General features: G+C 40.6%; 1 protein-coding gene across 7 annotated transcripts in view; it reads left to right on the top strand.

Annotated features, from left to right (window-relative positions):
* plce1 (phospholipase C, epsilon 1) overlaps positions 1 to 27,572 on the top strand; it is a 479,606-nt gene that overhangs the window by 390,607 nt on the left and 61,427 nt on the right. For all 7 annotated transcript variants that reach the window (XR_011882709.1, XM_072239321.1, XM_072239318.1 and 4 more), the window contains 13 exons: positions 50 to 731; positions 3,943 to 4,125; positions 4,208 to 4,325; positions 6,044 to 6,203; positions 9,743 to 9,865; positions 10,190 to 10,326; positions 11,223 to 11,455; positions 12,553 to 12,614; positions 13,146 to 13,311; positions 13,779 to 13,886; positions 13,992 to 14,108; positions 14,202 to 14,360; positions 15,695 to 15,824. Coding sequence is in view for 6 of the 7 variants with exons in the window: in XM_072239321.1 (XP_072095422.1) it covers positions 50 to 731; positions 3,943 to 4,125; positions 4,208 to 4,325; positions 6,044 to 6,203; positions 9,743 to 9,865; positions 10,190 to 10,326; positions 11,223 to 11,455; positions 12,553 to 12,614; positions 13,146 to 13,311; positions 13,779 to 13,886; positions 13,992 to 14,108; positions 14,202 to 14,360; positions 15,695 to 15,824 (2,378 nt within the window). In the remaining variant the exon portion in view is untranslated. The remainder of the gene's footprint in view (positions 1 to 49; positions 732 to 3,942; positions 4,126 to 4,207; positions 4,326 to 6,043; positions 6,204 to 9,742; positions 9,866 to 10,189; positions 10,327 to 11,222; positions 11,456 to 12,552; positions 12,615 to 13,145; positions 13,312 to 13,778; positions 13,887 to 13,991; positions 14,109 to 14,201; positions 14,361 to 15,694; positions 15,825 to 27,572) is intronic.

The following is a 27,572-nucleotide window of genomic DNA, read 5'->3' as shown; positions in this document are numbered from 1 at the left end:
TTCATCAGAGACGTGAAGTATCTTAGCTAACTTCTCCTTCACTGTGCAGGTTCATTGTTGGAGACCTGTCAGACTCGGAGAGCGATTCCTTTGAGCAATCCAGTGAGCTTGACCTGAGTGGGACAGAGGACCAGCAGAAGGCGTTTAATCATGAGACGGAACTCATTCCTTGGTATGTATTGTCCATTAGAGCTGACGTCCATCAGTTTCTCCTGCAAGGATCCACAGTCATACATTATGACCAGGAGGCTCATCTATCAGCACGCTGCTTTCTCAAACTGGAAGCTGACAACTGTACTCTGACTTGGTCAAAACCACCTACAGCCAACCCAACCAACGCCAAGGTGAAAAGCATAGTACCGGGTAATAGCACAGATGTTGGTAATACGAAGTTTCAGCTGTATGGGCACATTGCATTAAATGGACTTGTAGAAGGCTTTTTGGACATGTCTGTGGTGAAAGCTGTTTACATGGGACATTCAGGAATTGATCTTAATACTGTTTGCATTCAAAACAAACTTTCCCAGATGACCCTGGAGGACAATTGCATAACATTGCTGTATGGGGTCCATACGACTGATAATCGCTTATTGCACTTTGTGGCTCCTAAGTACACTGCTAAAATGGTGCATGATGGATTACAGGAACTGGTGACGGCTGTGAGGAAAATGAAGAAGTTTCCTGACCAAAGACTGCAATGGCTGAGGAAGCAATATGTCAGTTTGTATCAGGTACATGGAAATTAATCTCTTGCAACAATATTTCTGAATATTGTCAAGAATTATAAGATGGGAAATAATCTGTTGGTGATTTAAGTGAATAAGTACTTATAATGCTCATAATGCCAGCGTTAACTGCATATATTAAATAGGGCATAAAGGAATATTATGAAAATACTTGTTTATTGACATTGCCTAGGACGCTGGGTATTGATTTGATGTCAATATTTGCTCTTTCTGGTGTATTCTGATGCCCTTAGCATCAAATGTGCAAGAAGTTTAAGAAACTTTTAATCAGAAAACAAATTAAGAGTTTTCAGTATGTTACTGTAAATATTTATGGTAATAACAGTTATGAAGCAAAGTAGTTTCTCTGAACTTTATGACTCAATAGGCCAATACATTATAACACAAAGAGAAAACAGAAGAGTAATTTCATCAGAAATAATAATGAAAATACTTTTCAATTCTATATTACATTATTGGAAACCACATGGGGCTAACAGAAAAGACTACTAAAAATTGGATGGAAAATGAAACAAGCTAATTAAAATAATAAATGCAGGATATTCTGCGAATGCTGGAAATCCAGAGCAACACACACAAAATGCCGGAGGAACTCAGCAGGTCAGGCAGCATCTATGGAGGAGAATAAATAGTCACCATTTAAGGCTGAGATCTTTCACTGGGTAAATATGCAAAATTAGCAAATAACTATAAAGAAAAAGTAAAGAGATAGCAGCTAACTTAAAGCTGAGTAGGAATGTTCAGGGATCAGTAACTGTGCTAATGGTACAAGTAAATACCATTCTTCATAACAAACAGTTCTATTTATCTCAAACAAGGGAAGGTGGGTGAACTCAAAAAACGGGCAAGATTTTACAAAGAAAATTGATGATTAGAATCAAATTAAATACACGTCAGTTGAATGCAAGGAACTATTAGAAGCAAAATAATAATTGCACGTTCACTGAAATTGAAATTCCCAATAAAGAATTTGAAAATGACCTAGGTATGAAATAATTTGAGAACAAATCCTCATTGGCCGTAGTATTCCGGTCAAATTGCATTTTGAGTGTGAAGTACTGCTTTGATTTCTATGAAATAATGCTTTATCCAAGCCCTAGAGCTTGGAAAGGAAAGAACTAAAAGTACCCCTTGGTGTTTGAGGAATGTGTTGAGAGGAAATGATAGGTGAGAAACGCTTTCGCGAAAAGAAACATCACATAGTGAACATGTATAGCAGATATATACTGCTTGTGAACATTACAGACTTACCTAGACAGACGGGTAAGATTTGAGTTAAATCAATATTTTTCCAATGTAATCCTTAGTATTATACTACTGAGCAATGGATAGAACTCTGATAAAGAGTGGAGAGAGAGAATCTTGTATAGAACAGTATTTGTGTCATTGTAAACAGTGCTAGGAAATAAAAGTTTTATCTTGGGCACTTTGATGTAGAAAAGGAGTCTCCCTTCATTCAATAGGTTCAATGTCAAGTGGGAAAAGCAAACTGCAGGTGTTGGAAATCTGAAAGCTGAAACGGAAGCAGAAAATGCTGAAAATGCTCAACAGGTCAGGCAGCATCTGTAGAAAGAGGGGAAAAAAGTTGAAGTCTCAGGTCTGCGATACTTTGTCTCAGTGCCAACATTGCAAGTGGGACTAGATGAAGGGTCTATGCCCAAAACACCAATTCAATATTCCTCTCCAATGTTGCTGCCTGACCTGCTGAGTTCCTCTGGCATTTTGTGTGTGGTGCTCTGGATTTCCAGCATCTGTAGAATCTGCTGTGTTTAAAGAAAGTGAATTGTTGGATTCCATGTGACACCCCAAATCTGTCAGTAAACTCTAGCCTCGTGCACACAAGCCATTACTTCAATTTGGTAGCTGAATGCTGACAGGAAACATTGGCTGAGGGCAGCACAGTTTGGTGGATCCTGTTTTAAGGTTCATACTGTTTTACAAGCACAACTGTAAATGAGAAAATGTACTATGAAAGCCGTGATAATCTAAATATTTAGTCTTCTAGTCTAAACCCATCACAGCACTAACGTTTAGGTAATATTTTTGTAAATTCAAAGGTCACAAATTCTACTTACGCAAAGGAGACAGAAGGAACAATTCATTTTAAACTGCAGGAGAAATGCATTATTTACCTGCCCTAGACTGATAGAAAAAATATGGAAAATAAACTAAAAGCTATTGATCTGCAGTTTTGAAATTTGTGATTCACTTCTTTGACTTATTATGGACTTTACTTGAAATATTGCAGCAGTACAAATATTGCAGCAATAGTTTTGACATAAAGAAAACTCAAACAAAACAAAGTTAACTTTATGAGAATGAGGGCAAAAATGCGATGGAGAAGAAAGCTAAATGGAAGTTTCTAAACTGTAGCACTAGGTTGTGCAAATCATCCCTGGAGGGGGTGTGCAAGAAATTATAATTTTCATTGATCTATTAGGCTTTAGACAGCTAGCGTTAGGTCGACCTGCTGGCGGACAGTCAGACATGCTGAACTAACGAAAGCCTCTTCTCCTCTATTCTCTCCTCCTCTCTCCTCTTCTCTCTTCCTCTCTTCTCTCCTCCTCTCTCTTCTTCTCTCCTCCTCTCTCCCTCTTCTCTTCTCTCCCTCTTCTCTTCTCTCCCTCTTCTCTTCTCTTCCTCTTCTCTTCTCTCCCTCCTCTCTCCTCTTCTCTTCTCTTCTCTCCCTCTTCTCTTCCTCTTCTCTTCTCTCCCTCTTCTTCCCTCCCTCTTCCTCTTGAACTCGTCAAAATCAGGTTTATGATCACCGATGTATGCCATGAAGCTTGTAGTTTTCAGCTGCGGTATAACATAATACGTAAAAATATATGACAAATTACAGTTTTAAAAAATTTAAAAATTAAACGTGGTGCAAAAAGAGGACAAAATAGTGAGGTAAATAGATTCTTCTCTGTCAGAGTATGGTGGTAGTAGCACCCAGGTAGCTGGTGTGTCTGGAAGGAGGTGAATGAAAAGAAAAGGTTGGCAATGTCACACCTGTAGAAAATGCTCAGATGTGATTTATGTGTGAAGATTAATGATTAAGAGCATTGCCATTAGTGATGAGGAGGAAGGGATGGAAAGTCATGGCAAGAGATAAAATGAGGTGGGAGGACATATGTTTGGAGCCTGACTGCCAGCTAATTCATGTGGATAGGTGGCCTGTTTAACATACAATTCCATGTTTTTCATGCAGGAGGAAGGCAAGTTTGAGGGACCAACACTGGCTCAGGTTATTGAACTCTTTGGAGGCAGACGATGGATCACAGGGAACACAGCCACAGCGACTGTAAACAAAAGCACAGAAAAGTCCAACCTGCAGCGCAACAACACACTGGGAATGAACACAGCCAAAAAGATAAAGAAATCACTCATCAGGGTATGAAATGAGACTTTCATAAGTCACTGTGTCATGTGCTTTCGATCAAGGATTAATTGACTGAAAGGTTGGTTCTGTGCAGGGAGACAGTGGGGAGATCACTGACGAGGACATGGGCACACGCAAAGCTCGAAACTGCAAAGAATCGCGAAGCAGGAGCGGATCTGACCCAGCAGACTTCGATGAACAAGAAGAATCAGGTAACAGGCTTCTTCCCTTAAATATCTGCAGTACTTGTGGACCAGGAGTTGTAGATCATATTCTAAGAAGCTTTGTAGATGTGAGTGTACCTTAGAATGGCATAGCTGGCACAGAGTGGCACACCTTGGGCAACGCCACAGGTAGAGTCACTACCTCTCAGCTTCGACAGCTGTCCTGACCACCAGCAGAATTTGCATATTCTTCCTGTGCCTGCATAGGTTTCATCTAGGTCAGGAGTTCCCAACCTGGGATCCACGAACCCCTCGATTAATGGTAGGGGGTCCATGACATAAAAAAGGTTGGGATCCCCTGCTCTGGGTACTTCAGTTTTCTTCCACATCACAAAGTGCTGAGTGCGTGGAATGGGCTGCCGGCGACGGTGGTGGAGGTGGATACGATAGTGTCTTTTAAGAGACTCCTGGATAGGTACATGGAGCTTAGAAAAACAGAGGGCTTTGGTAACCCTAGGTAATTTCTGAAGTAAGTACACGTTCAGCACAGCCTTATGGGCCGAAGGGCCTGTATCGTGCTGAGGGCTTTCTATGTTCTATAGACTCACTTTCAAGGACTCCAGACTCAAGTTCTCAATATTTATTTATTTATTTATTTGCTTATTTATTTTGCACATTGGTTGTTTGTCCGTCTATGTAGTAGTTTCTCAACGATATGGTTGTATTTCTTTGTGTTTACTGTGAATGCCCGCAGGAAAATGAATCTCCGGGTTGTATGTGGTGACATACATCTACTTTGATAATCAATTTGCTTTGAAACTTTGAAGATGTGTGGCTCGTAGTTTAATTGGCCCTGCTAAATTCCTCCTAGAGTGTGAGTGATAGAACATGGGAAAAGTAGATGGGAATGCAGGGAGAATAAAAAGAATAGGATTAATGTAGGATCAAGTTTGTAAATGGATGGGTGGTGGTTCATCCTGACTCAGTGGGCTGACCAACCTGTTTTCATGTTCAATGGCTCTCTGATGCTCTCACTCTGAGAGCAATTGTTACTATATTATCTGGTAGAGAATTGAATGGTTTTGGAACAAAACTCTGAATACAGCTTAGCAGGGAGGATCCACGTGGGTTTAGAGGAAAATCATATTGTCAGCTTGTGATGTCAGGTTGCAACATGTGATTATAATAGTAATTAATACAATTAGACTGAAATGTAATTATAAATGCAAAATATAAAGCTAGGAATCACTGCTAGATTGCAATGTCAGGACACTGTTATTGCAATCAATCTGTTTACTCTTTTTAATGATGTCTTCCATTTTTATTTGTTTGACAATTGACAAATATCACTTAGTTGACCATATTTTATTACATTTTTAATCGTTAACATTAAACCTTGAAGAAAATTTACAGTGTAAACTGAGAAACAACAGCTCAGATTTTGCTGAGTGATGCTGTTGGTTCCATTCAGAACACCAGCAATTCCCCACCTAAGTACCAGCAACTTTATGGAAATGTTGATACTAGTCGCTGATAGTTGTATGGTGGAAGTTCCTATCTCCTTCTCTGTTTGACTGCACAGTTCTCACCAGTTCAGTAACTTTCCTGTGTTAATAAGTTCAATGGTTTGGTACCACTGCTTGATTTGTTACCATATGCATTCTAATTGAGATCAAGAGAGTGGTGATTAAAGATTCCAATGAGTTATACCAGTGAATTCTTGGCCAATATGTGCTTAATTTATTTGACACATTTATTCTTTTCAGATTTGAGTATTGCAATGGCTTCTCCTGGTTCTTATACGCTTCCTGCCAGAGCCCGTTCTCTCACCACACCACCATCCGCTACGTTGGGCCCTCCAGCGACCACACCAGTGAGACCAGTCTCCTCTCCAGTTCTTTCAACTACCAGCAAGACCAAAACTGGGTAGGAGAAAAATAAATGTGGTCTAAGATTCACACATTTATTCCTTCCCACCAGAGCAACATGTGGCATAATAAGTCTTATTTAAATGTTCACATGAAAAGCAAGCTTTTAAATAGCAGGAATGGCCAAAGAACCTTTCACTTAGAAAATAAAACAGTACACAGCAGGGACAGACATTTCAGGCCATTGCGTCTGTGCTGACAATATAGTTTCTACTGTATTTCAGTATTCAGTATGAATACAGTACATTATAGAAAGAATGTATTGAGATACTTGTTACTATTAAGATGAGAAAAGAGCACAATCACTTTTATTTACAGAGGCAATGGTGGAGGAGGAACATTAAGTCATAGATATGTGAGAAGAGTTTAGAGGAATTTCTTTGTGCTATAATTATTAGAGCATGTGAATCTGTGCCACAGGGTAGAGTGGGGTGGAGGCCATATGATAGTTTAGTGGAAAGTTGGATAAATATTTGAAGTAGAGATGGTGCAGGGACCCAGATGACAAATTGAACCATTTGCTTATATTCTGTAATTCAGTCAACATTTTAATATTTATATTTTCTGTCAAAAGATAAGGGGCTTTACAATATAGGCAACAAAACCCAGTTTCATATGTATGTAATCTTATGCAGTTCCATATGGTTCTGTTTTTTTGTAAAATAACATTAATACGCCACATGATAACATAGTTTATGTTACATCTGTAGTGAGAACTTGCTTCTTCAATGTACGCCCCAGATTAACATCACTATTTTAGTGAAGTTAGTAAATTCCACAAAGGAACTCACTGAAATAGGACCCAGAAAAGGGCACGACTGGGCACTGATACACGGTGTGCAAAAAGGTAGAGAGGGCGAAAGAGGTGCAATGCACAGAATTCATTTGTTTTTGTTAAGAAGCAAGTAGGAAACGATATTCCAAATGCTGCTAAATAGTAAGAGAGATGGAGGTACAGCCTTGCAGACTGGTGGCAGGAGTGTGCAGGGTGATACAGGGGTTTTCAGCTACCCAAATATTAATTGTGATAAAAGGGAAAGAAAAGTTGGAATTTCTGAAATGAGTTCAGGCTTTTGTCACAGCCAAGAAGAAGACATTCTGAGGAATGAAGTGGATCAGGCGTCATTGGGAGTAAACTTCACTATTTTTTTAGATTATGAAGACACATAGTCCTCTTTTATTGTCATTTAGTAATGCATGCATTAAGAAATGATACATGATTTCCTCTGGTGTGATATCACAAAACACAGGACAAACCAAGGCTAGAAAAACTGACAAAACCATATAATTATAACGTATAGTTACAACAGTGCACAATACCATAACTTGATGAAGTCCGTGAGCACAGTAAAGTTCAAAGTTTCTCAAATGTTCCACATCTCACGCAGACGGGAGAAGGAAGAACTCTCCCTGCCATGCCGACCACAATCTGACTCTGAGTCATCCGAAAACTTCGAGCTCTGATCAGCTCTCTGACACCGAGTACTGAGCGCCATCTCTGTCCGAGCGATTCGACCTCTTTCTCGGTCGCCAAAAGCAGGCAAGGCCGGGGATTTTGAGGCCTACCGTCCGAAAGATTCCCGACCGCGCAGTAACGACAGCAGCGAACGAGCGTTTCAGAAATTTCTCCAGATGTTCCTCTGTACTTTCACGTGAAAGTTTTATCTTAAGACTGGAGAAAGAATCAGTACATTTAAAGGACAACCTTTCAATAAGACATATGTTCAGTGAGAAGAGAGGCAATCTGGCCAGGGTAAAGTATAATTAAAAAATTGGCAGGATAATGACTGACCTCAACAAGGACACAAACAACAGGAATTCTGCAGATGCTGAAAATTCAAGCAACACACATCAAAGTTGCTGGTGAACGCAGCAGGCCAGGCAGCATCTCTAGGAAGAGGTGCAGTCGACGTTTCAGGCCGAGACCCTTCGTCAGGACTAACTGAAGGAAGAGTTAGTAAGAGATCTCTTCCTAGAGATGCTGCCTGGCCTGCTGCATTCACCAGCAACTTTGATGAGTGTTGCTTGACCTCAACAAGGAGTTACTTTCCTACAAGTGAGGCAGAGAAACCAAGGCTAGTAATCCCTGATGAGAAAGGAGATAAAGACAAAGCAACTGATAGGAGGAGGAAAATAATGCATGTCACATAAATACGGTAGTTAAAGTGGGAAGGAGGTTGAATATAGCAAGGTGAAAGGGGAGATGAAAAGGAAATTAAAGCAGAACAAAAAAAATAGAATTGCTGATTATTATAAAAGAGCATCCAAAAGCCTTCCATATGGGCATGAAAGTAGTAAGCAGTAGTTAGAAAAGGGATTGGACCTTAAGAGAACTCACAAGGTGTCCCATGCAAAGCAACTGAAGACGTAGCTGAAATCTTACAGGTATATTTGATATCAGATTTTACTAAAGAAAAGGATGGGTTTGTTCAGGAAACTGCCACTAACAGCCATGATCCTATTTAAAGGCCTACTCCCGCTTTGATTTTTTTATATATCCTTGGGTTCTTTCTTTCCTGCATTGGTAAGATAATCACTCCATCCCGTTTCCTCATTTTGAGCCTCACTCCCTCTGTAATCTCTCCCAAATGCAGCCCTGGCCCTGTAGTGCCTTATATGCTCAACTCTCCCTTACAACATATATTTTTTAATCTTTCACCTCATTGAAAATAACTTTAAATTTTAAAAAAAGGATTTTTGGTACACTGAATGGCAATAAGCTTCAGATTGAATGAGACCCCAAGAAGATATAGAGTCCTGGAAGGGTGGTGGAGATATCGGAGGGTGCAGAAACCCTTTTATAGCATATTACTGGGTTTCTTATGAAAAAAAAGGAAAGTAGATGATATTGACGTAGACCCAACTCTTGTGACTGAATATACAGTAACAATTTGGATTTTTCTACTGGTTCCATTTTCCCTCTTTAGCTTAAGAAATGCTCAAGTGAAAACTATCAGCCATTCATTTTCAATCTGTGGTCCATGTCCGGGGAGTTCATTATATTGTACTCTCAGATTTCAGACTTCACTGTATATTCACTTGCCTTAGGCTTCAGTATAGCCATTCTCCTCACCACATCTCTTGCACAACAGCTCCCATAGACCCACTACTGTGATCCTTCACTTCCTCCCGGCAGTTTTCTTGGACTCATTCTAATGCATCTTCTTCCAGTCATCCGCCAGTCATTGTATCAGAATCTTTCTCGTACACTATTATTAACAGTACTGTGCAAAACTCTAAGGTACCCTCGCTATATACACATGCCTACGACTCTTGCACAGTACTGTACTTCAGAATCAGAATCTGGTTTATTATCACCAGCATGTGACGTGAAATTTGTTAACTTAGCAGCAGCAGTTCAATGCATTTCAGCATATTCTTTCTAAAAGTAACACCTCAACAATTAACTAAAGGTATATTTTATACTACAATATGTCTTAAAGCTGCTACGTTTTAAAGAGTCCAAGTTAAAAGGGATTTTTATTCAGACAGTGACTCTTTTCTTTTATCTAACATGGTTTTATGGTCTTCCGATAGCCCAAGAGGGAGTAACAGCTGGCATGGACGGGTAAAAGGAGGGCTGAAAGGATTTCAGGACTTCATGGTCTCTGACAGCAACATGAGTTTCGTTGAGTTCGTCGAACTTTTCAAATCATTCAGGTGAATATGATCTCACTCTACAGATTTGATTGAGATATCTGCATTGTTTCTTATTGGGACAGCACAATAATTGAAGCTAATAAGCTAATAAGCAAATTTTGAAAGAAAAACCAAAATCTTTGGAAAACTGAAGTAAACACAAAATTCTGGAAATTCTCACTCAAGCAGGGCGGGGTGGGGGTGTGGGGTGGTGGAGAAAAATAGAGTTAATATTTTATGTCAGTGACCTTTCCTAAGAGATAACTTATTTTAGTTGAATGATGCTTTGTGCTTAGCAAGTGTGCATGTAGTGAAAGAGATTGACTGTGTTTGTTTACGGACTAGTGTACGAAGCAGGAAGGACCTGAAGGATCTTTTTGACATTTACTCTGTATCATGCAATCGCTCGGGCTCAGAATCTGCCCCACTGTACACAAACCTGACGATCGATGACAACATCACTGCGCTGCAGCCTGACCTAGGTCAGTCATCTCCTGCAACGATATTGCAATTATTTACTCGATCATTTCTGAATCTGGGCACTTTTTTGAGATTAGTGGAAGTTCTGAGAGGGATCTCACAATTTAGGATTATTCAGTACGTCCTTTCATCGTTTTCTGGAAAAGATGTGTATTTGAATTGAGAGAGGAGCAGAAGGGATGTAAGGAGAGACAGGGGTGCAGGAAAATCACAGGCAGATGCAAGGGGAACAGGAGGGGTGGATGGAGGGAGAGAGAAGAGGAACAGGAAAGATGTTCTCATGTGCGCGTGTACACACACACACACACACACACACTTAGAGGGCTACATAGATGGGGATGGAGGAGGAACAAGACTATAGTGGCAGAAGTAGAACAAGGAAAACAACAGTAGAATCAGCTGCAGAGACATAACTGGCAAAAAAGGGAAATGGATGCACAGGAATTTGATATTTGGCATAAAAATGTTGAACTTGCAAATATTTTATGATTAGAAATTGGCTTAGATAAGAATGTAGAGCAAACACAACCACTTGGATAAAGTTACTCTTTCTACTTACTTCATATACCTTATGTTCAGATTACGTATAAGTAAGTTAGGTGTTTACAAAATGTTATTTTCTGTCTAATTCCTAGTGTAATTTATATCCTCTGCCATATCCTAATATATATAATAAGAATATTGATAGTGTAAATTAGAGTAAATCTACTTGATACTTGGAGGAAGAAGTCCCATAAATATAACAGAAATTCATCCTTATTGTTGAGTTTCTGAAATAAATGTTAGTAACGTGTATATATATCCATCTATGTGTATATACTTTTAACTGCTGTTTGTGATAAATAATGCATTCGTTATTGAAAATAACAAATGAAAATCTGTACTCTTGTTTGTCTAGACCTGTTAACAAGAAATGTGTCGGATCTCGGTCTGTTTATAAAGAGTCGACAGCAAATAACAGATAATCAGAGACAAATTTCTGATTACATCGCGGCAACCAGCATTGTGACCAATCGAGTGGAAATTGCTTCTCTGGGAGAGAGTGAAATGGGAATTGAGCAATTGAATGACTTCCTGGTCAACTGTCAAGGGGAGAATCACACCTATGATGAAATTCTCAGCATTATTCAGGTTTGAGAGATTCACTGTCCTAAAGATACCCCAACCCAATGTGCAAGATGAGGACTCACGACTGAATAGGACTTCAGTGCCATATTGGCACTCTATATGTGTAGCTGAGCTCTTATGAATAGAAATGCACAAATTTATACACTGTCTATTGCTAATCTGCTGACAGACTTTAAATTGCTTTCTGATGATTACCTGTTATTAACAGTGCTGAACTCAAAACAATTTTTGTTCTATACATTTATTTGTCCCCTTGTAGAATGTTAAGAAAATTGAAAAGTTATTTTATATGTAATATGCATAGCACCACATAAAAAGGCCATTTGGCCCTGAGAAAGCGATACCATCAGTCCCATTTGTCTTCTTCCTTCACCCCTGTAACTTATTCTGTCTCACACATATTCATTGACTCCCCTTTGAGTTGATCTTCACTCTGGGGAATTTACAGTAACCAAGCATGCCTTTAGGATGTGACAGGAAACCAGAGCATCTGGAGGAAGTCACACAGTCCGGGAAAGAACATGCAAACTCTGCACACACAGATCAGTTCGGCTCCCTGGAGCCGTGAGACAGCAGCACCAATTACTGTGACCCCTTGCCAGGTTTTTACAGCAGTTCCTGGGGCACCCAGTCAGCCAGAAGATGATTCTGTTGAACATGGACAGTGTAATCGCCTATAATTATATTATATTGTGACATTTCACTATATGTGCAAAGTATAATCTGTGATCTTTGTGAAGCCCTTGAGCTTCCAGTACCAGGGACACATAGCACAACTCCTTTATTGCTCTTTCTTATTTGCTGGTTTCATCTTTGAAAATTATCAGCCTTCAAGATTTTGAAAGGGTTGCTTTTAGCAGTGTTACTGCATGAATCCTAAATCAGAACATCAAGATCTTTTAGTGTCAGTAACCTTTTGCTGATATTGTAATAAAACATATCTTAAAGGCTCCACAAAGCACATAGATACAACCGAGAGACAAAATTCTAGCTGAAAACTCTATCCAATGTTTTGTTAGCTATTGTAATTATGTAGAAAGCTGCTGTGTATTAACATAGTCACTTCTATTGCAAAGGATAATATATTCATTCTCTCCCAGAAATTTGAGCCATCTGTCAGCATGCGCCAGCAGGGACTGATGTCATTTGAAGGGTTTGCAAGGTAATGCATCACTTTATTATATAGTTGGTATTTTTTAATTCTAAAGCAGAAAAGACACTTGAACCAAAAGTGCTCATGCTTGAACTTCAGTTGGCTATAATTGTACACACTAACCAGTGTTCCGCTGATGTCTGTGGATCACCTCTCCTCTTCTATCATTTTCTCATCCTGAAGGCCCATTATGAATAAATAACACAATGTCAAGACCTGGACAAGGTGTCTTTCAAAATTACCACACTCACTGATGCTAATTCCCATTGAGATTCCAGGATATCACTAATGCTGCTTCCCTTTGCGCCTGACAGCATTTTCATTTAAGTGAGGTTAGAATTGTGTAGGTCAGTGTTAGAATTGTGCTGATCAATATTCATGGCTGTTTAAGAACAACATAAAGTAGAAAGGGGACAGATGACATTTACAGGAGAAAGGTGAATGGAAATGTGTATTCAATGTGCAACTCTATTCAGTTGATATGAATATTTATAGATATAGTTTTCATGTAATATTTCTTTTATAAACTACTATATACAGGTTCCTAATGGACAAGGAGAACGTTGCTTCAAAGAACGATGAATCTCAAGTTAATATCGAGGATCTGCAGTATCCACTTTCATACTATTACATTGAGTCCTCTCACAACACGTACCTTACTGGCCATCAACTGAAAGGAGAATCCTCAGTCGAACTTTACAGCCAGGTATCAGATATTCTCTACTTGTCACTCCTATTCTTGATTTATCCCTTCTGAACCACATTACTTTTTAAATCTCATTTTGTCTGATCTCTTTGGCCTTTGTCAGTTTCTTGCTTTTTCCCCCCTCATTTTCTATCTTGCATCCTTTTATTCTGTCTTTTTTGGTCTCTTTTTCTCCCGCACCTCCTTCCTCCTCTCTCCTCCACCCTCCGCCTCAACTCTCCCTCACCCCCCCTTGTCCTCTTTCCCTCTTGTTTTGGTCTCTTTTTGTCCCCCAACTCTGTTCTCCTCTCTCTCCCACCCTCCTCCTTTACTCACCCTCTCTCCTCATAATACATCGTTGACCTGAGACAATAACACTTCTGATAGTGAGTCTCTGGCTCTCAACTGTCTACTTTCATTCTATCTGGAATATTTCTCGATCGCTCTGTTATTTCTCCGATTAGTTATTGCTCATTTCGCATTTTCAGGTGCTGCTGCAAGGGTGCCGAAGTGTTGAGCTGGACTGTTGGGACGGGGATGATGGTATGCCAATCATATATCATGGGCACACGCTGACCACCAAGATCCCGTTTAAGGTGCAATTTGGTTAAGTTTGCTTGAAAACATTTCAGCGTGTGTGGTGTAAATAGGCAATGATTACTGGTGGCATGGAAGTTCTTATGTTGTACTTTACGTCACAGGATGTCATCGAATCAATCAATCGCAATGCCTTTGTAAACTCTGAAATGCCGGTGATTTTGTCAATTGAGAATCACTGCTCACTGCCCCAGCAGCGGAAGATGGCAGAAATTGTTAAGGTAAGCATGGTCTCGGCAGTCTCCAATGACTGAAATAACTGCTCGGTCAGCTTAAATCTACAGTCACAGGAACTCTCTCTCTCTTTTTCACAGACTGTATTTGGAGACAAGCTGGTGACCAAATTTTTGTTTGAGAGTGATTTTGCAGATAATCCAATGCTGCCTTCTGTATGCCAACTGAAAGGAAAAATTCTCCTCAAAAACAAGAAATTGAAGGCTCATCAGACTCCAGTGGACATACTGAAACAAAAGGTGAGAGGGCTGCAAGTGCAGGATCACAAGTTCTTACGTGATTCCTGGAGATTTTCTCAACTCACCAGAACTCCGAAGGGACATCATTTGATGTATCTTTTTGAACATTAGAAAAGGGATAAGCTCCTTACTTCTGTTGTTTCATTCAGTTGCCATTGTAACTGATCTTAATTTCCACCACTGCCTTCAGTATCAGAATCAGGTTTATTAACACTGACTTAAGTCATGAAATTTGTTGCTTTGTGGAATACAATACATAAAAAGTTATTATATAGTATATATAGTACTATGCAAAAGTCTTAGGTGTCTAGATAGAATAGCTAGGGTGCCTAAGGCTTTTGCACAGTATTGTATTTGTCAACCTAGAGCAGAGAATGAGTTTGTATATCTGACCACAGCAAAGGATATAGGAAGTGGTGAGGGTGGAGTGCCATGAAAGGCGTGTGGGACAGGTGGCAGAGGAGGAGTACCAGGGACAGGAGGTGGCGCGGGTGCAGACACACCCAGCCCTGAGACACCAGGCAGGGTTATTTGATTCCAAGCAATTGGCTTGTTGATCATTACAGACTGTCTCTCTCTGGTGCTTCCTGCTCCCTCCCCCCTCCTCTCCCCCTTTCCAACCACGATTCCTCTCTCCCTGCCTTCTTCCCACTCTCACTCCACAACAGAGACCCATAAGTTTATCAAGTTTATCATCACTCACATACATCATGTGTTTTTTTTTGCGGCAGCAATACAGTGCATGTAAAATTACCACAGTACTGTGCAAAAGACTTAGGCAGCCTAGCTACATATATGTGTCTAAGACTTTTGCACAGTTCTGTAAGTTACAGTAAAAAAATCTTCGTGGACTGTTCAGAAAACTGATGACGGTGGCAGGGGCTGCGGAAGAGGCTGTTCTTTAAAAATGGGACGTGTGTTTTCAGGCTCCTGTGCTCCTTCGTGATGGTAGTAATGAAAAGAGGGGATGAGCTGGACGGTGAGAGTCTGTGATGATGGGTGTTGCTATCTTGAGGCATTGTCTTTTGAAGATGCCCTCATCTCTGGGAAGGGCTGTGCCCGTGATGGGGCTGGATGAGGCTACAACCTTCTGCAGCCTCTTTTGATCCAGTGCACTGGAGCCTCCATAGCAGGCAGTGATGCAGCTAGTCAGAGTGCCTTTGGTTCAGTGCACAGCCTTAAATGATGATCACAACCCCAGTAGTTCTGGAGACAACTGTTATCGAGATTTCTCTTACTGTTCGTGCAACACAGTGTTTCCAAACACTTTAATGTTTTTCTCTGTAAGCTTTTGTCCATAATTTGCTTCTCTGACAATGTGCTCTGTCCTACAGGCCCATCAGCTTGCAAACCTGCAGGCACAGACAAGCAATGGCAGCCTGACTGGCCCAGGTACCTCCAACAATGATGAGGAAGAAGATGAAGATGACGAATACGACTATGACTATGAATCTCTCTCTGACGGTACGTTGGCTCCTATTCACAGTTTGAATCAGTATTTTTGGTAAAAATTGAAGCTCTTCTTCATTACCATTCCTTGTTCTGTTTGACATTCTTTGGGAACATCTGCATATTCATGGCTGTATATAGACTGGTATAATAATCTCTGCAAATTTGAGACGGTGAAACAAAATCAAATAAAGTTGGAAAATTGTGCTGCAGGTTGATTGAGAATGTGAGGTTTAGAGAGCTGGATTTGCTTATTGCACACTGCACTATCACAAGGTAGTTAGTTACTAGTTCCAAAATTCAAAGTTCAAATTTATTATCAAAGTACGTATACAATATGCAACCTTGAGATTAATCTTTTTTCACCAAACAAAGAAACCCAATGGAATTCGCTAAAAAACACTCACAAAACTACCACATATTTAATTTACAACAGAGGACAAATCGCACAAAGAAAGTAAGCAAAAAACATATGGAACCTGAACTAGAGAGAGCCTGAAAGTGAGTTTGCAGCTGCGGAGCCTGTTCCACGCTGAGGCGAGTGAAGCCCGTCTAAGAACCCAATGGCTGCAGGGAAACGCTGCTCCCGAACCTGGTGGCGTGGGACCTAAGACTCATGCACCTGCTGCCTGACAGTATAACAAGAAGAGAGGGAGACCAGCAGGCAAGCAGGCAGTGCTGAACACCTGTCCATTTTCTGTTCTCATCCTCGATGATTTAAATCTTGCTTGATGCTTTAATTAGCACGGACTCATGGAGTCGCCACAGGTTTGTCTTTCACTGTCAGGCCTCAACACAACATCCACCCCCAGTGATGGCTGCCCGGCCGTAGCTGCCCTCTCGAGAGTCTAGTTCACCGAATTCCCCCAGGGGATCGCAAAAGTGCCAGATTGTTTAGTCGGTTCAAATGCACATCCTTAAAAGGGAAATTACAGGCTACGGACTGCAGCGATCACAGTTCAGACGCAGAAGTGTATCTACTGGAGTATCTAGTAGTTTTGTGAGCTGTCTGAAAAGCGTCACCATTGGTCACCGGCACCATCTTGCTAGCTCTAGAATTTCCATAAGGATATCTTGCAGTTTCAGCTGAAGGAGGCCAATCCAGGCCGGTTCATCCTCTCATGAATGAAGAAGGATCTATTACTCCATATTGTTTTAATAGAATCAGAAACTGTAGAGCAAAGGTTCAATAGAAATGAATTATTCCTTAAGATTTGTTTTCTCACCCACCTTTGTAATCCAATGCATAGCAACAATCAGCATTCATATAGTACATTAACCTAGAATAAGGAGTTCTAAACTGACAAAGGTGTTCTGGATGCATTAATAATGTTAAAACAGTATTGTTTGTCAACTGATATGAGTAACCTAATTTTTAATTGGAAATCTATTTGAAGGGCAAAAAAAAACCCAACTCCGATTGAGGGTAGAGATGGAATTGGAAACACGTTAACTCTGGCAGGATTTGCAGCCCATTACTTCAGACAAAATGAACAGCTATGATGCCTCACTCCCAGATGAGCTCAACACCTTTTATGCATGCTTTGGAAGGGAGAATAAAACTACATCTATGCAGATCCCCAAAGTGACCCTGTGACCTTTGTCTGAGAGGCCCATGTCAGAACATCTTTCAAGAGGGTGAACCCTCGCATAGCATCAGCACCTGGTAGGGCTCAGAAAATGTGCCAACCAACTGGTGGGAGTGTTCAAGGGCATCTTCAATCTTTCGCTGCTGCAGTCAGAGTACTCACCTGCTCCAAAAGGGCGACAATGATTCCAGTGACCAGGAAGAGCAGGGTGAACTGCCTCAACAACTATCACCCAGTTGCTCTCAGATCAACTGTGATGAAGTGCTTTGGGAGGTTAGAATCAATTCCTATCTAAGCAAGGACCTGGACCCACTGCAATTTCCCTATCACCACAATAGGTCTAGAGTGGACGCAATTTCACTGGCTCTCTACTGAGACTTGGGTCACTTAGAGTAGGGGTTCCCCACCTGGGTCCATGGACCCCTTGCTTAATGGCATTGCCAATGGCTTAAAAAAGGACAGGAGCCCATGATTTAAGCAATAGTAATACTTAAATCAAGCTGCTGCTTATTGACTGCAGCTCAGCTTTAAACACAATCATACCCAGAGTTCTAATCAACAAGCTCCAAAACTTGGGCCTCTGTACCTCCCTTTGAAAGTGGATCCTTGACTTCCTCGCCAGGAGACTACAGTCTGTGCGGACTGAAAATAACATCTCTTCCTCACTGACTATAAACACTGGTGCACCTACCTCGAGAATGTGCATTTAGCCCAGTGCTCTACTCTCTTTACACCCACAACAGTGCGGCAAGGCACAGCTGAAGCACTGTCTATAAACTTGCCAATGACACAACTATTGTTGGCAGAATTTCAGATGGTGATGAGGAGCCATACAGGAGTGAGATAGATCAGCTGGTTGAGTGCTGTTGCAGCGGCAACCTTACACTCTGCATCAGTAAGCCCAAGGAACTGATTTTGGAGTACAGGATGGTTAAGTCGACGGAGCTCAGTCCAGCCCTCATCGAGAGATCAGAGATGGAAAGTATGGGCAGTTTCAAGTTCCTGGGTGTCAGCATCTCTGAGGATCTATCCTGGGCCCAATATAATGAAGCAATTACAAAGAAGGCACACTAGCGGCTGTATTTCATTAAGAGTTTGAGGAGATTTGGTATGTCACCAAAGACGCTCACAAATTTCTGCAGATGTACCGTGGGGAGCATTCTAACTCATTGCATCGCCACCTGGTATGGAGGGGCCACTGCACAGGATCAGAAAAAGCTGCAGAAAGTTGTAAGCTCAGCCCGCTCCGTCATGGGCACGAGCCTCCCCAAAATCCAGGACACCTTCAAAAGATGATGCCTCAAAAAGACAGCATCCATCATTTTGGGCAACCCTATTGCCCAGAACGTGTCCTCTCCCCATGGCACCCATCAACGAGGAGGTACAGGAGTCTGAAGGCACCTACTCCGCGTTTCAGGAACAGTTTCTTCCCCTCTGCCATCAGACTTCTGAATGGACAATGAATCCATGAACACTACTTCAGCATTTCCCCCAGCTTTTTGTATTACCTATATAATATATATTATATATATTTATTGCAATTTATAGTTTTTATTATATATTGCAGTGTACTACTGTTGCAAAACAACTAATTTCAAGACATATGCCAGTGATATTAAACCTGATTCTGATTCTGAATTGCAAGTTCTTGCTACTGCCAGCACTTAACCTTCCAGCTGCATCCTCTGAAGCCAGCCCATGCAACACGAGTAACATTCTTCCAGCTACAAAAGAGCATTGCTACATACTGAATAAGTGCTTGCTACTTGAGAGTGCTCCAGAGGAGTGAGAGGTACCTGAGTAACTGGTGAAGAACAGTACCTGCAGGAGGTATGATCTTTGTGCAACACAGAGACTCGACTGCCAGGCGTTCTTGCTAAGGAGGCGTCCGTGAGGAATAATTCTGCCGGAGTGCATTCCATGAATGCTCACAGCCGGGGGAAAACCTTAATTCCTAGAAGGTTCCTGTGCCCTCACCATTGGATCCTGTAAGCTGCATGAATAATGCGTGATGCCTTCTCCAAGTGATTGGGTCTTCACGCTAACGCAGCAGCGGGTAGCAAACTGTGAAATGCATCAGAGATCAATGGAACTAGCCTGGTATAGTCTGGAGGCCTTGAAGCAAAACGTGATGGTGAACCTCCAAATGCAAGGCAGCGTAAGAATATTTGCAAGTGTGTTTTGAGACAGTGGTAGGTCGTGGATCCTGATGAGGTCTGCTTTGAGTATTGCCCCTTTCAGTTGCACATTCCACAGGAAACAGAGTTAGTTTGTAAAAGTTGGACATTATGGGAGTTAATAGAAACCACCAGTGAGTCTGAATGGTACATTAAAGCTGAATTTTGCATATTATTGCTTACGTCATTTAGAGCAAGCTTTACATTGCAGAGAATTAAGTTACTAGCTCAAACAATAAACCCACTGAAAAGACTGGAATTTCCTGCCAGGAGCTTGCACATCCAGAAATTGGGCACAAATTCCCTCTACTCTGGGTGTAGTTAAGTTCCAGTTCCACACCACTGAACTTTTCCCCCAAGAGTTTTGCAAATGAAATTTTGAAATAAGTAAATATCATTTTATATTAATTCCATGGAGAGCTTTACAACTTAAAAAAAAAATTCAGCAGATTAGTGATATTGCTATCAATCAATCTAACTCTGGCTCCAGTTTCTGAATATGGACCAGTGTTCCAGACAAGTTAATGGTGTGCTGGTTTAATTTTCGCAAGGTAGCTGGGCCTGCATACAACCCGGTGATCTTGTGATATTTCTGGGCTGCCAAGCAAATTCTTGTATAACAGTTCCAGCTGCAATTGTGTTTAGGCAAACACATAAAACCATGTTGCTGCTCCTGAAATCTCAAGTAGTTGTAAATTGATTGTTGTCTTTTGGATTAGCCCTAACCCTTGTTACTGATCCAGGTGGGAGGTCATGGGGCAAGTGGTCATTTACAGTAAAAGCTTACAGGTATTTAAAAATACCCTTCTTAATGAAGTCATTTATGTCGTTTCAAAACGATTGAAGAAGTTACAACTCAAAATGGAAATCAAAGAAATAAATAGAACTGGTAAACTTTAGCAGCAGGCAGTTTTTATTAAATAAAAGCTGAGAAAGCCGAAATAAGGGAATAAAGATTATGAACCTCAGAGGAAAGAGGTAAAATGAATAAATGCATTTGGAAGTGAATATCTTTTCCTGCTCCTCCCTGAAAATGATCGATTAATTAGGGCATTTTTTGAGTTAGAGTGGGATTAAAATGTGAATTATCTTTGTCAGATTTGGATTAGTTTGGACTTCATTATCTACCCAGGCAGTAAGAGATTTTCTAGTCCAGTGTTGTGGGAGGTGGTGGAGGAAGAGGAGGGACTGTGGTTGGATGGACTGGGATGACCACAAGCTGTGGAGGATTGAGAAGATGAGATGCAGCAGGATTGAAATTATAGGCATGATACTTGTCAAAAGATCTAGTGTGGTATATCTATAATCTATAAATACAATCTGTATAGATCTGCTAGAATAGTGGAGAGATGGAGAGGCCACATTGTTGCATCTGTAAAAAAACAAACTGCTCACTATAAATTCTGGGAAGGTCCTGAAGGGAAATTGGAACATTTTCACCTTTTTGTTTCAGCAGTAGTTGTGTATAAGACTTTTTTGTCTGCTGGATACATTTTGAGATGTTAAAAAGTCCACCCATTGGGCTTTATTCATACATAACTTTGTAGCCAGAGGCCGTTGTGCGTTTCAGACCTTCTATGATTTGACGACTGGGCTTTACTCATCCAATGATAAAAAGCACAATCCTGCCACTTGACTGCAAGGGCTTACGATCACTTGCAACCATGGGGGAGGAAAAGGCCTTCCCCAACTGGCCCCTGCACCATTAACCACCCCCCCCACCTCATCTTTATTCCCTCTCCCCTCACTCCCTGAAGCTGCCCTGGAGGTCGCTCTGATGGTGCCGACCTGGTTCCCATATGTCAAAGCAAAATGCTGTTGCTGCAGCCCGTTGAACTAGACTCAGTAGGGCTCAATATCTCAGTAGGGGTGGCATGACAGCACAGTGCTTAACGCATTGCTTTCCGGTGCCAGCAATGGGGGTTCTATTCCCACCACTATCTGTCAGGAGTTTGTACGTTCCTCCTTGTGACCATGTGGGCTTCTGCTGGGGGTCCAGTTCCTACCCACATTCCAAAGACGTACGGGTTAGTAGGTTCACTGAACACATGGGTGTATTTGGGCAACACGGGCTCGTTGAGCTGGAAGGGCCAGTTACCATGCTGAATCTCTAATTAAAAATTAAAATTAAATTAAATTTGGTGACTTACTTTAAATGTAGCTTTTAAAACTGGGTGAGATCAGTTTCTCTGCATTGACATCCAAGCAGATAAACCTCAGCAGAGATACAATGTTGATTCAGCCCCCTCCCAATTTCGCAGCAGTGAGTAGCTGAAAGCTGCTGATCTGAGGACTTAGCAGTATGACAGTTTGTTTTTGATTCCCAGCCCAAGGACAGGACAGAGTGAAACAGAATTCACACCCTTGAATGTTCTATTGAGTGCTTGAGGACTTTGTCTAGCAGGAGTTATTGGATCTCCCATTCCTTGAACACCAAGACATATACAATAGTACTTCAAGTTTAATTGTCATTCAGCTATTCATGAAAATCCATGAATACAGCCAAATGAAATAGCATTACACAGGGACCAAGGTTCCTCAACACAGTACCAACAGTCACACACAGCACAAGGCACAGAGAAGATAACAATCACCTATAAGAGATCAGTAAAGTACAGTCTAAAAATATAGTCCAAGTCCCTGAGTCCATCAACATTGCAGCAGTCTACAGTCGAACATAACACAGCTTGCCTTCTGCCAGTTAGAGGAACTAAATGCCTGGGGAACTAAATCCCAAAGAAACTTGAGCTGCTTTAAAAGAGAAGCTGTGGAGAAGAAGAAATAGAACTCCTCAAAAAGAGAAGTTCTAAAAATGTGAAAGGATAATCAGTTTTGTTATCTCTATTTCAAAGTGATTAACATTTACATCTTCTTTTGTTTGGCATTTGGAACACCTATAAGGAGGTATCCATTAAACTAGTTCTGCTCCATTGCAAATAGCTTTGCTGAGATTTCTGGTAGATGGAAGTTCTGTTTAGCTGCAGTTTTCAGTTCTGCCTTTTTATTATATTTTGAAATACTTGCAGTTTGATATAATTTGTAAATAAAGCTACAGAGGGGACAGGATTGGTGTTAAGGCAGTTTCCAAGTCACACTTCATAAATTTTGAGTTTTAACACAAGACAATGGTTTACTGGCACAGCATTGTACACATGTCAACCAGTCCCGTTGGGCACCAGGTTGGCACTTAGTCAATGCTGTTTTAGTAATTGTTCCAGGAATTTAAATTGCCTAAAAATACCAATATGCTAAAATCTTCTAAAAGTCAATTTTCTGATTATTGCAACTATGTAAGATCATTATCTAGATGGAAAGACCAGATAATTCATTTCAGGGCTCTCACAGTGATTATCTAAACCTGGTTAATGGCTAGGTGTTTGCCATTGTGCATAACAGTGTGATACATTGCTTGTTTAAACCATAGATTGTATTTCAGGACATGGCCGCTGCTTCTTCTGATGAAAATGAAGTAGAAATGAGGAAGTTAGGTATCTTGAGCTGTCCAAAAGAGACAGTGCTAGTGTCATCAATGACAACGCTGCCACTCATACACACAGTTCGTGAGAAACAGAAACCAAAATGTCTCTGAAATCCCTCTCGTTCTCCTGTTTCAATGACTCTCCAGATGTCAGAACAACATTTCTGGTCCTGTTGGAAGAGCAGAATATATAACAAGTTGCAGATTTCCTTGCAATTACTTTTCCTCCATCCTTCTTTCTTCTGTAGGCTGTAAAAACAAGTTTAACTGCATTAGACCATTGCTTATTTTCTCTTTACAGAGCATGCTGACTTAATCATTAATGCCATTACATGGTGTGCGGTCCTCATTTTCTACAATTAGAGTTATCCATTTTACTACAGTCTGACTAATATTTAATCTTTCTTATTCTGATTGTGCCAACTAATTTCTGACTCTCTGCTCTTATTCCCTCCCTGCCTTCTGTAGCTGATGCTCTTATTGCTTCCCTCTCCACTGCTATGAATGATCAAGAAGGTAAAAGCCCCAGTTTCGGCACTGGTTTATGCAAAGTATATTATGAGTGCTGTGCTGCAGGATGGGAGGGGGAAAGGGAAAAAATTGTATTCCGATGTAAATTGTAACATTTTCCAGATATCGATTGCAAGTTCAGTGGAGGTTCACAAGAGACGGAGAAGCTTTATCTGTTTTAGGGTGAATATATGCTGTCTTTGAGCAAGTCAATGAAAGTCTGATTGGTGAACCTGCCACAACAGTTCCTGTTACTACATTCTATCTTTAGAGCCTATATGAGAGCTGTTATTTCATATTTCCATTATGACTTAAAGCACGGGAAGTGATATACAGTAGCTAAGTAACCTTCTAGCTGGAGCATCTGCAGAAACACGCATGCTCACAAGGTGAACCTACAAGGTCCACACATTAGAGATCAGGATTGAGCCCGGGCAACAGGAGCTCTGAAATGGTTTTTGTATGTGTAACCTGTATACCCTCTTTATAAGCAGTGGCTACAAGTCCTTGCTCATATTTTGAAATGTCGTCTCTGCAAAAACAGCAGTAAAGTCATTTAGCATGTAGCTACTGATACAACAATGTCACTGAAATAATTTATTTATTTCTTGAGATACATTGCAAAATAGGCCCTTCGAGCCACACTGCCCAGCAATCCCCCAATCCCCCAAGCCTAATCACGGGACAATTTACGATGACCTATTGTCCTACCGTTAGTTCTTCGGACTGTGGGAGAAAACAGGAGAAACCGGACGAGACCCACACGGTCAGAGGGAGAACGTGCAAACTCCTTACAGGCAGTGGCGGGAATTGAATCGGGGTCACCTGTACTGTAAAGCATTGTGCTAACCACTATACTATCTTGCTGCCCACGGTATGTTTGGAAACAAATGGGAGTAAGGCAATAAAACTGGGGTTGTCTGCATCGTGAAGTGAGACTTGATCAATCCAGGGTATTTCCTGGTATTTTTACAATGCAGTTAACAGTGCTTTATTTATTGGCCTGTGTAGTTAATAGCTGGTAATGTCCTCTGGTGAATGGTTAATAACAGTAGCCAGCAACTGCCATGTACACAGTAATAACCAATAGCATAAAATGTAATGGAGTCAAGATCTGTGCAGTATTAATGTCATACAAGTAGATATTAATATCTTACATGGCCATTGCATTGAAATTTTCTGTAACACATAGGTAAATAACCAACTGAGTTGTAAAATATCCAGTTATATTAAGTGCTACTGCTATTTCACTTCCTTTTTAAGCCCAACTCGCAGTGGTGACAGATGTTCAGCTCCTCTTTGCTCACCATATGTTTGGGCTAAAGATGATATGAAGATAAATTTTACTGACTAACTCACAGATTAATGCAACTATTATACATAAATATTTCACTTGGCATAATGTTGGCGACATGTTCACAACATTCATCATCCTGTCACCATCCATGCCAAGTAAGGAACTTTTCCATTATAACTGTTTTCCAAATGCTTTCTTTCCCCTCCCAAATGAATAGGTCACACTAGCATTTATGTATGATAGTTGGAAAGATATAACTATTAAAAATAGTAGATTCTAATCCAAATTTCACACTTCAAATGCTGCTGAAGTGTTTATAGGTGTGGAATAATCTTCATGTGCTGTGCCCCTTCACTGCTTCCCAGCACTTTATGAGCACATTATAAACCACAACCTGCATTTGTTCAGCAGTCAGAGCGTGTGTGCGTTCAGACAGGCTCATCTCCATTTTAACAGAATAGTGGTTTGTGCCTCAGGTGGCAGAGCGTTCCTCATCTAATTTACTGTGATGCATACAAGAGTATAATCACACCACTCCTGTTATGGTGCACTACAGAAGTGAAGTCTTTAAGAACAGCAACTGTGGCCACTTAAACAATGTCAAAGCATTCAAATTGTTCACTGTTTCTTGAAAGGCCTTTTACCAACAACCTTATTAAATAAAATAAACAAATCCTAGCCAAAAGTAGGTGTTTGTAACATAATAAAAGTGTAAAAAAAAAGCACAATTCCATAAAGTAAACTTTTAAATAATATTTTGGTGTGTTTGTAAATGCTGATCCCTATACTTCCTTCAGAGGCCTGCACCACCATGATAAACCAGAGCCTTGTGCTCATGCAGGCCTTTGTATTCATTAGTGATAGGCATGAGGGTTTGCACTCATGGACCGCTGCTCATGCGTGCAAAGGAATTCAGTATTTTCCTGACTGACAACCAGGTTAACAAAGGTCTAGAAGTATATGGACCATCCTGTATTTAAATAGAAAATTGGTTGCCCCGTGTGAGATCTTAGCCTTTTGATTTTGTCATCCTATTCAAAAATGACTGAGATTGAGGGAAAAGACTAGGAATGATAAGGCTTATTGATGGTTGCAAAATAAAATGTTTAATTAAATAAGTGGAGCAAAAAATGTATACAGTGAGGTAGTGTGCTTTTAATGTCCAGTGAGAAATCTGATGGCTGAGGGGGAGAAGTTGTTCTTAAAATATTGAGAGTGTATTTTACCTCACTCAGAAAGACCAAGAAATGGCCACACCAAATCCACGTTCTAGCCTGATATTTAATAATTAGTGATTAATGAGGCAGGGGGTAGAGTGGATATTAGAGGTGTAGGGGAGGGAGGAAAGGGAGTTAGAAAGGAAGAGAGAAAAGTTTAAAATACAAGAGGAGGGCAAGTGTGAGAGGGGAGCAAAAAGGAAAGAAAAAGTACAATTACTGTCAGTTCTCTATTAGAAGTGAGATACTGTATTTAATTGGGAACTTGCCCGGCTAAAAAATTTCTATCAGAAGTTCCCTGTTTTCCACATTATCTTCTTGTCCTATGAAACTTATGTGCACTCCATTTCCAAGCCAGAGGACAACAGTGTATGTCCTTGAATCACCCAGTGGATCATAGCTTGCTTGCTGTTGACCTCATCACAGATTTGTTGTTCTTGAACCATTCCTCCCAGTGAAAACATCGGAATCATAACCATAAAGGCAGAGCATGCAGCACTCCTGTCCACTCTACCCACACACTATTTATCACTGAAGTGACACGCTTGACTACTAACAGATTGCGCCACTATTTCTATTAAGCCACATCCATTCCAAGGTAAACTATTAAAGAAAGATAAGCAGGAACTTTTGGAATTCTGCTGAGTCGATTTACCAGAAGGGGAATTAAAAAGAAAGTCTCATTTTACAACCTCCAACAATTGTTCACATTTATTTTTAACATGTGACTGTGTGGGTTTCCTCCGGGTGCTCGGGTTTCCTCCTACAGTCCAAAGACATGCCAGTTGGTAGGTTAAATGGTCATTGTAAATTGTCCTTGATTAGTCTAGGATTAAATTGGGCGATTGCTGGGCAATGCAGCTCAAAGGGTCGGAAGGGCCGTGCTGTATCTCAATCAATAAATTAATTTAATGAGGTATTAAATTTCAGAGCAAGAGAATCTGAAAGGCAAATGCTTTTAGAAGTTGTTTTTGGACTATAATAACCCCAAAACAACTATTCATGTAAATGTTATGAATTGCTGTATATTACCATGTAAATTTGCACCCAAGTTCTAAGTGACTGTTATGGATTTAAAATATTTTAGTTAAAATTTGCTTTTCTTAATCCAAAGAGGCTGAGTAAAGGATGCATGTAAATGAAGGATGAAACTAGTATTGGAACATAGAACATTATAACGCAGTATAGGCCCTTCAGCCCACCATGCTGTGCTGACCTATTAACTTCTCTAAGATCAACCTAACCCTTTCCTCCTACATAGCTCTCCTTTTTTCTATCATCCATTTGTATAATATATATAATATTATTTGTATTTGTACATTTTGCTATTAATCCTGTCACCTAAACTCACTGAGCCATGTCACATATTTAATAAGGCTAATTACGAGCCATGTTATTTATTTACCAAACTGTAAAACATTGAGGTTGAGATGCTTGGGAATCGGGCAGAAATTGCAGAGGCTCCTGAACAGTTGGTGCAGGGCAGACCAATAAG

The sequence above is a fragment of the Mobula birostris genome, chromosome 21, assembly GCF_030028105.1.
Source record: "Mobula birostris isolate sMobBir1 chromosome 21, sMobBir1.hap1, whole genome shotgun sequence".
NCBI lineage: Eukaryota > Metazoa > Chordata > Chondrichthyes > Myliobatiformes > Myliobatidae > Mobula > Mobula birostris.
The sequence above is the reverse complement of the archived record's forward strand: the minus strand, read 5'-3'. Positions and strand labels throughout refer to the sequence as shown.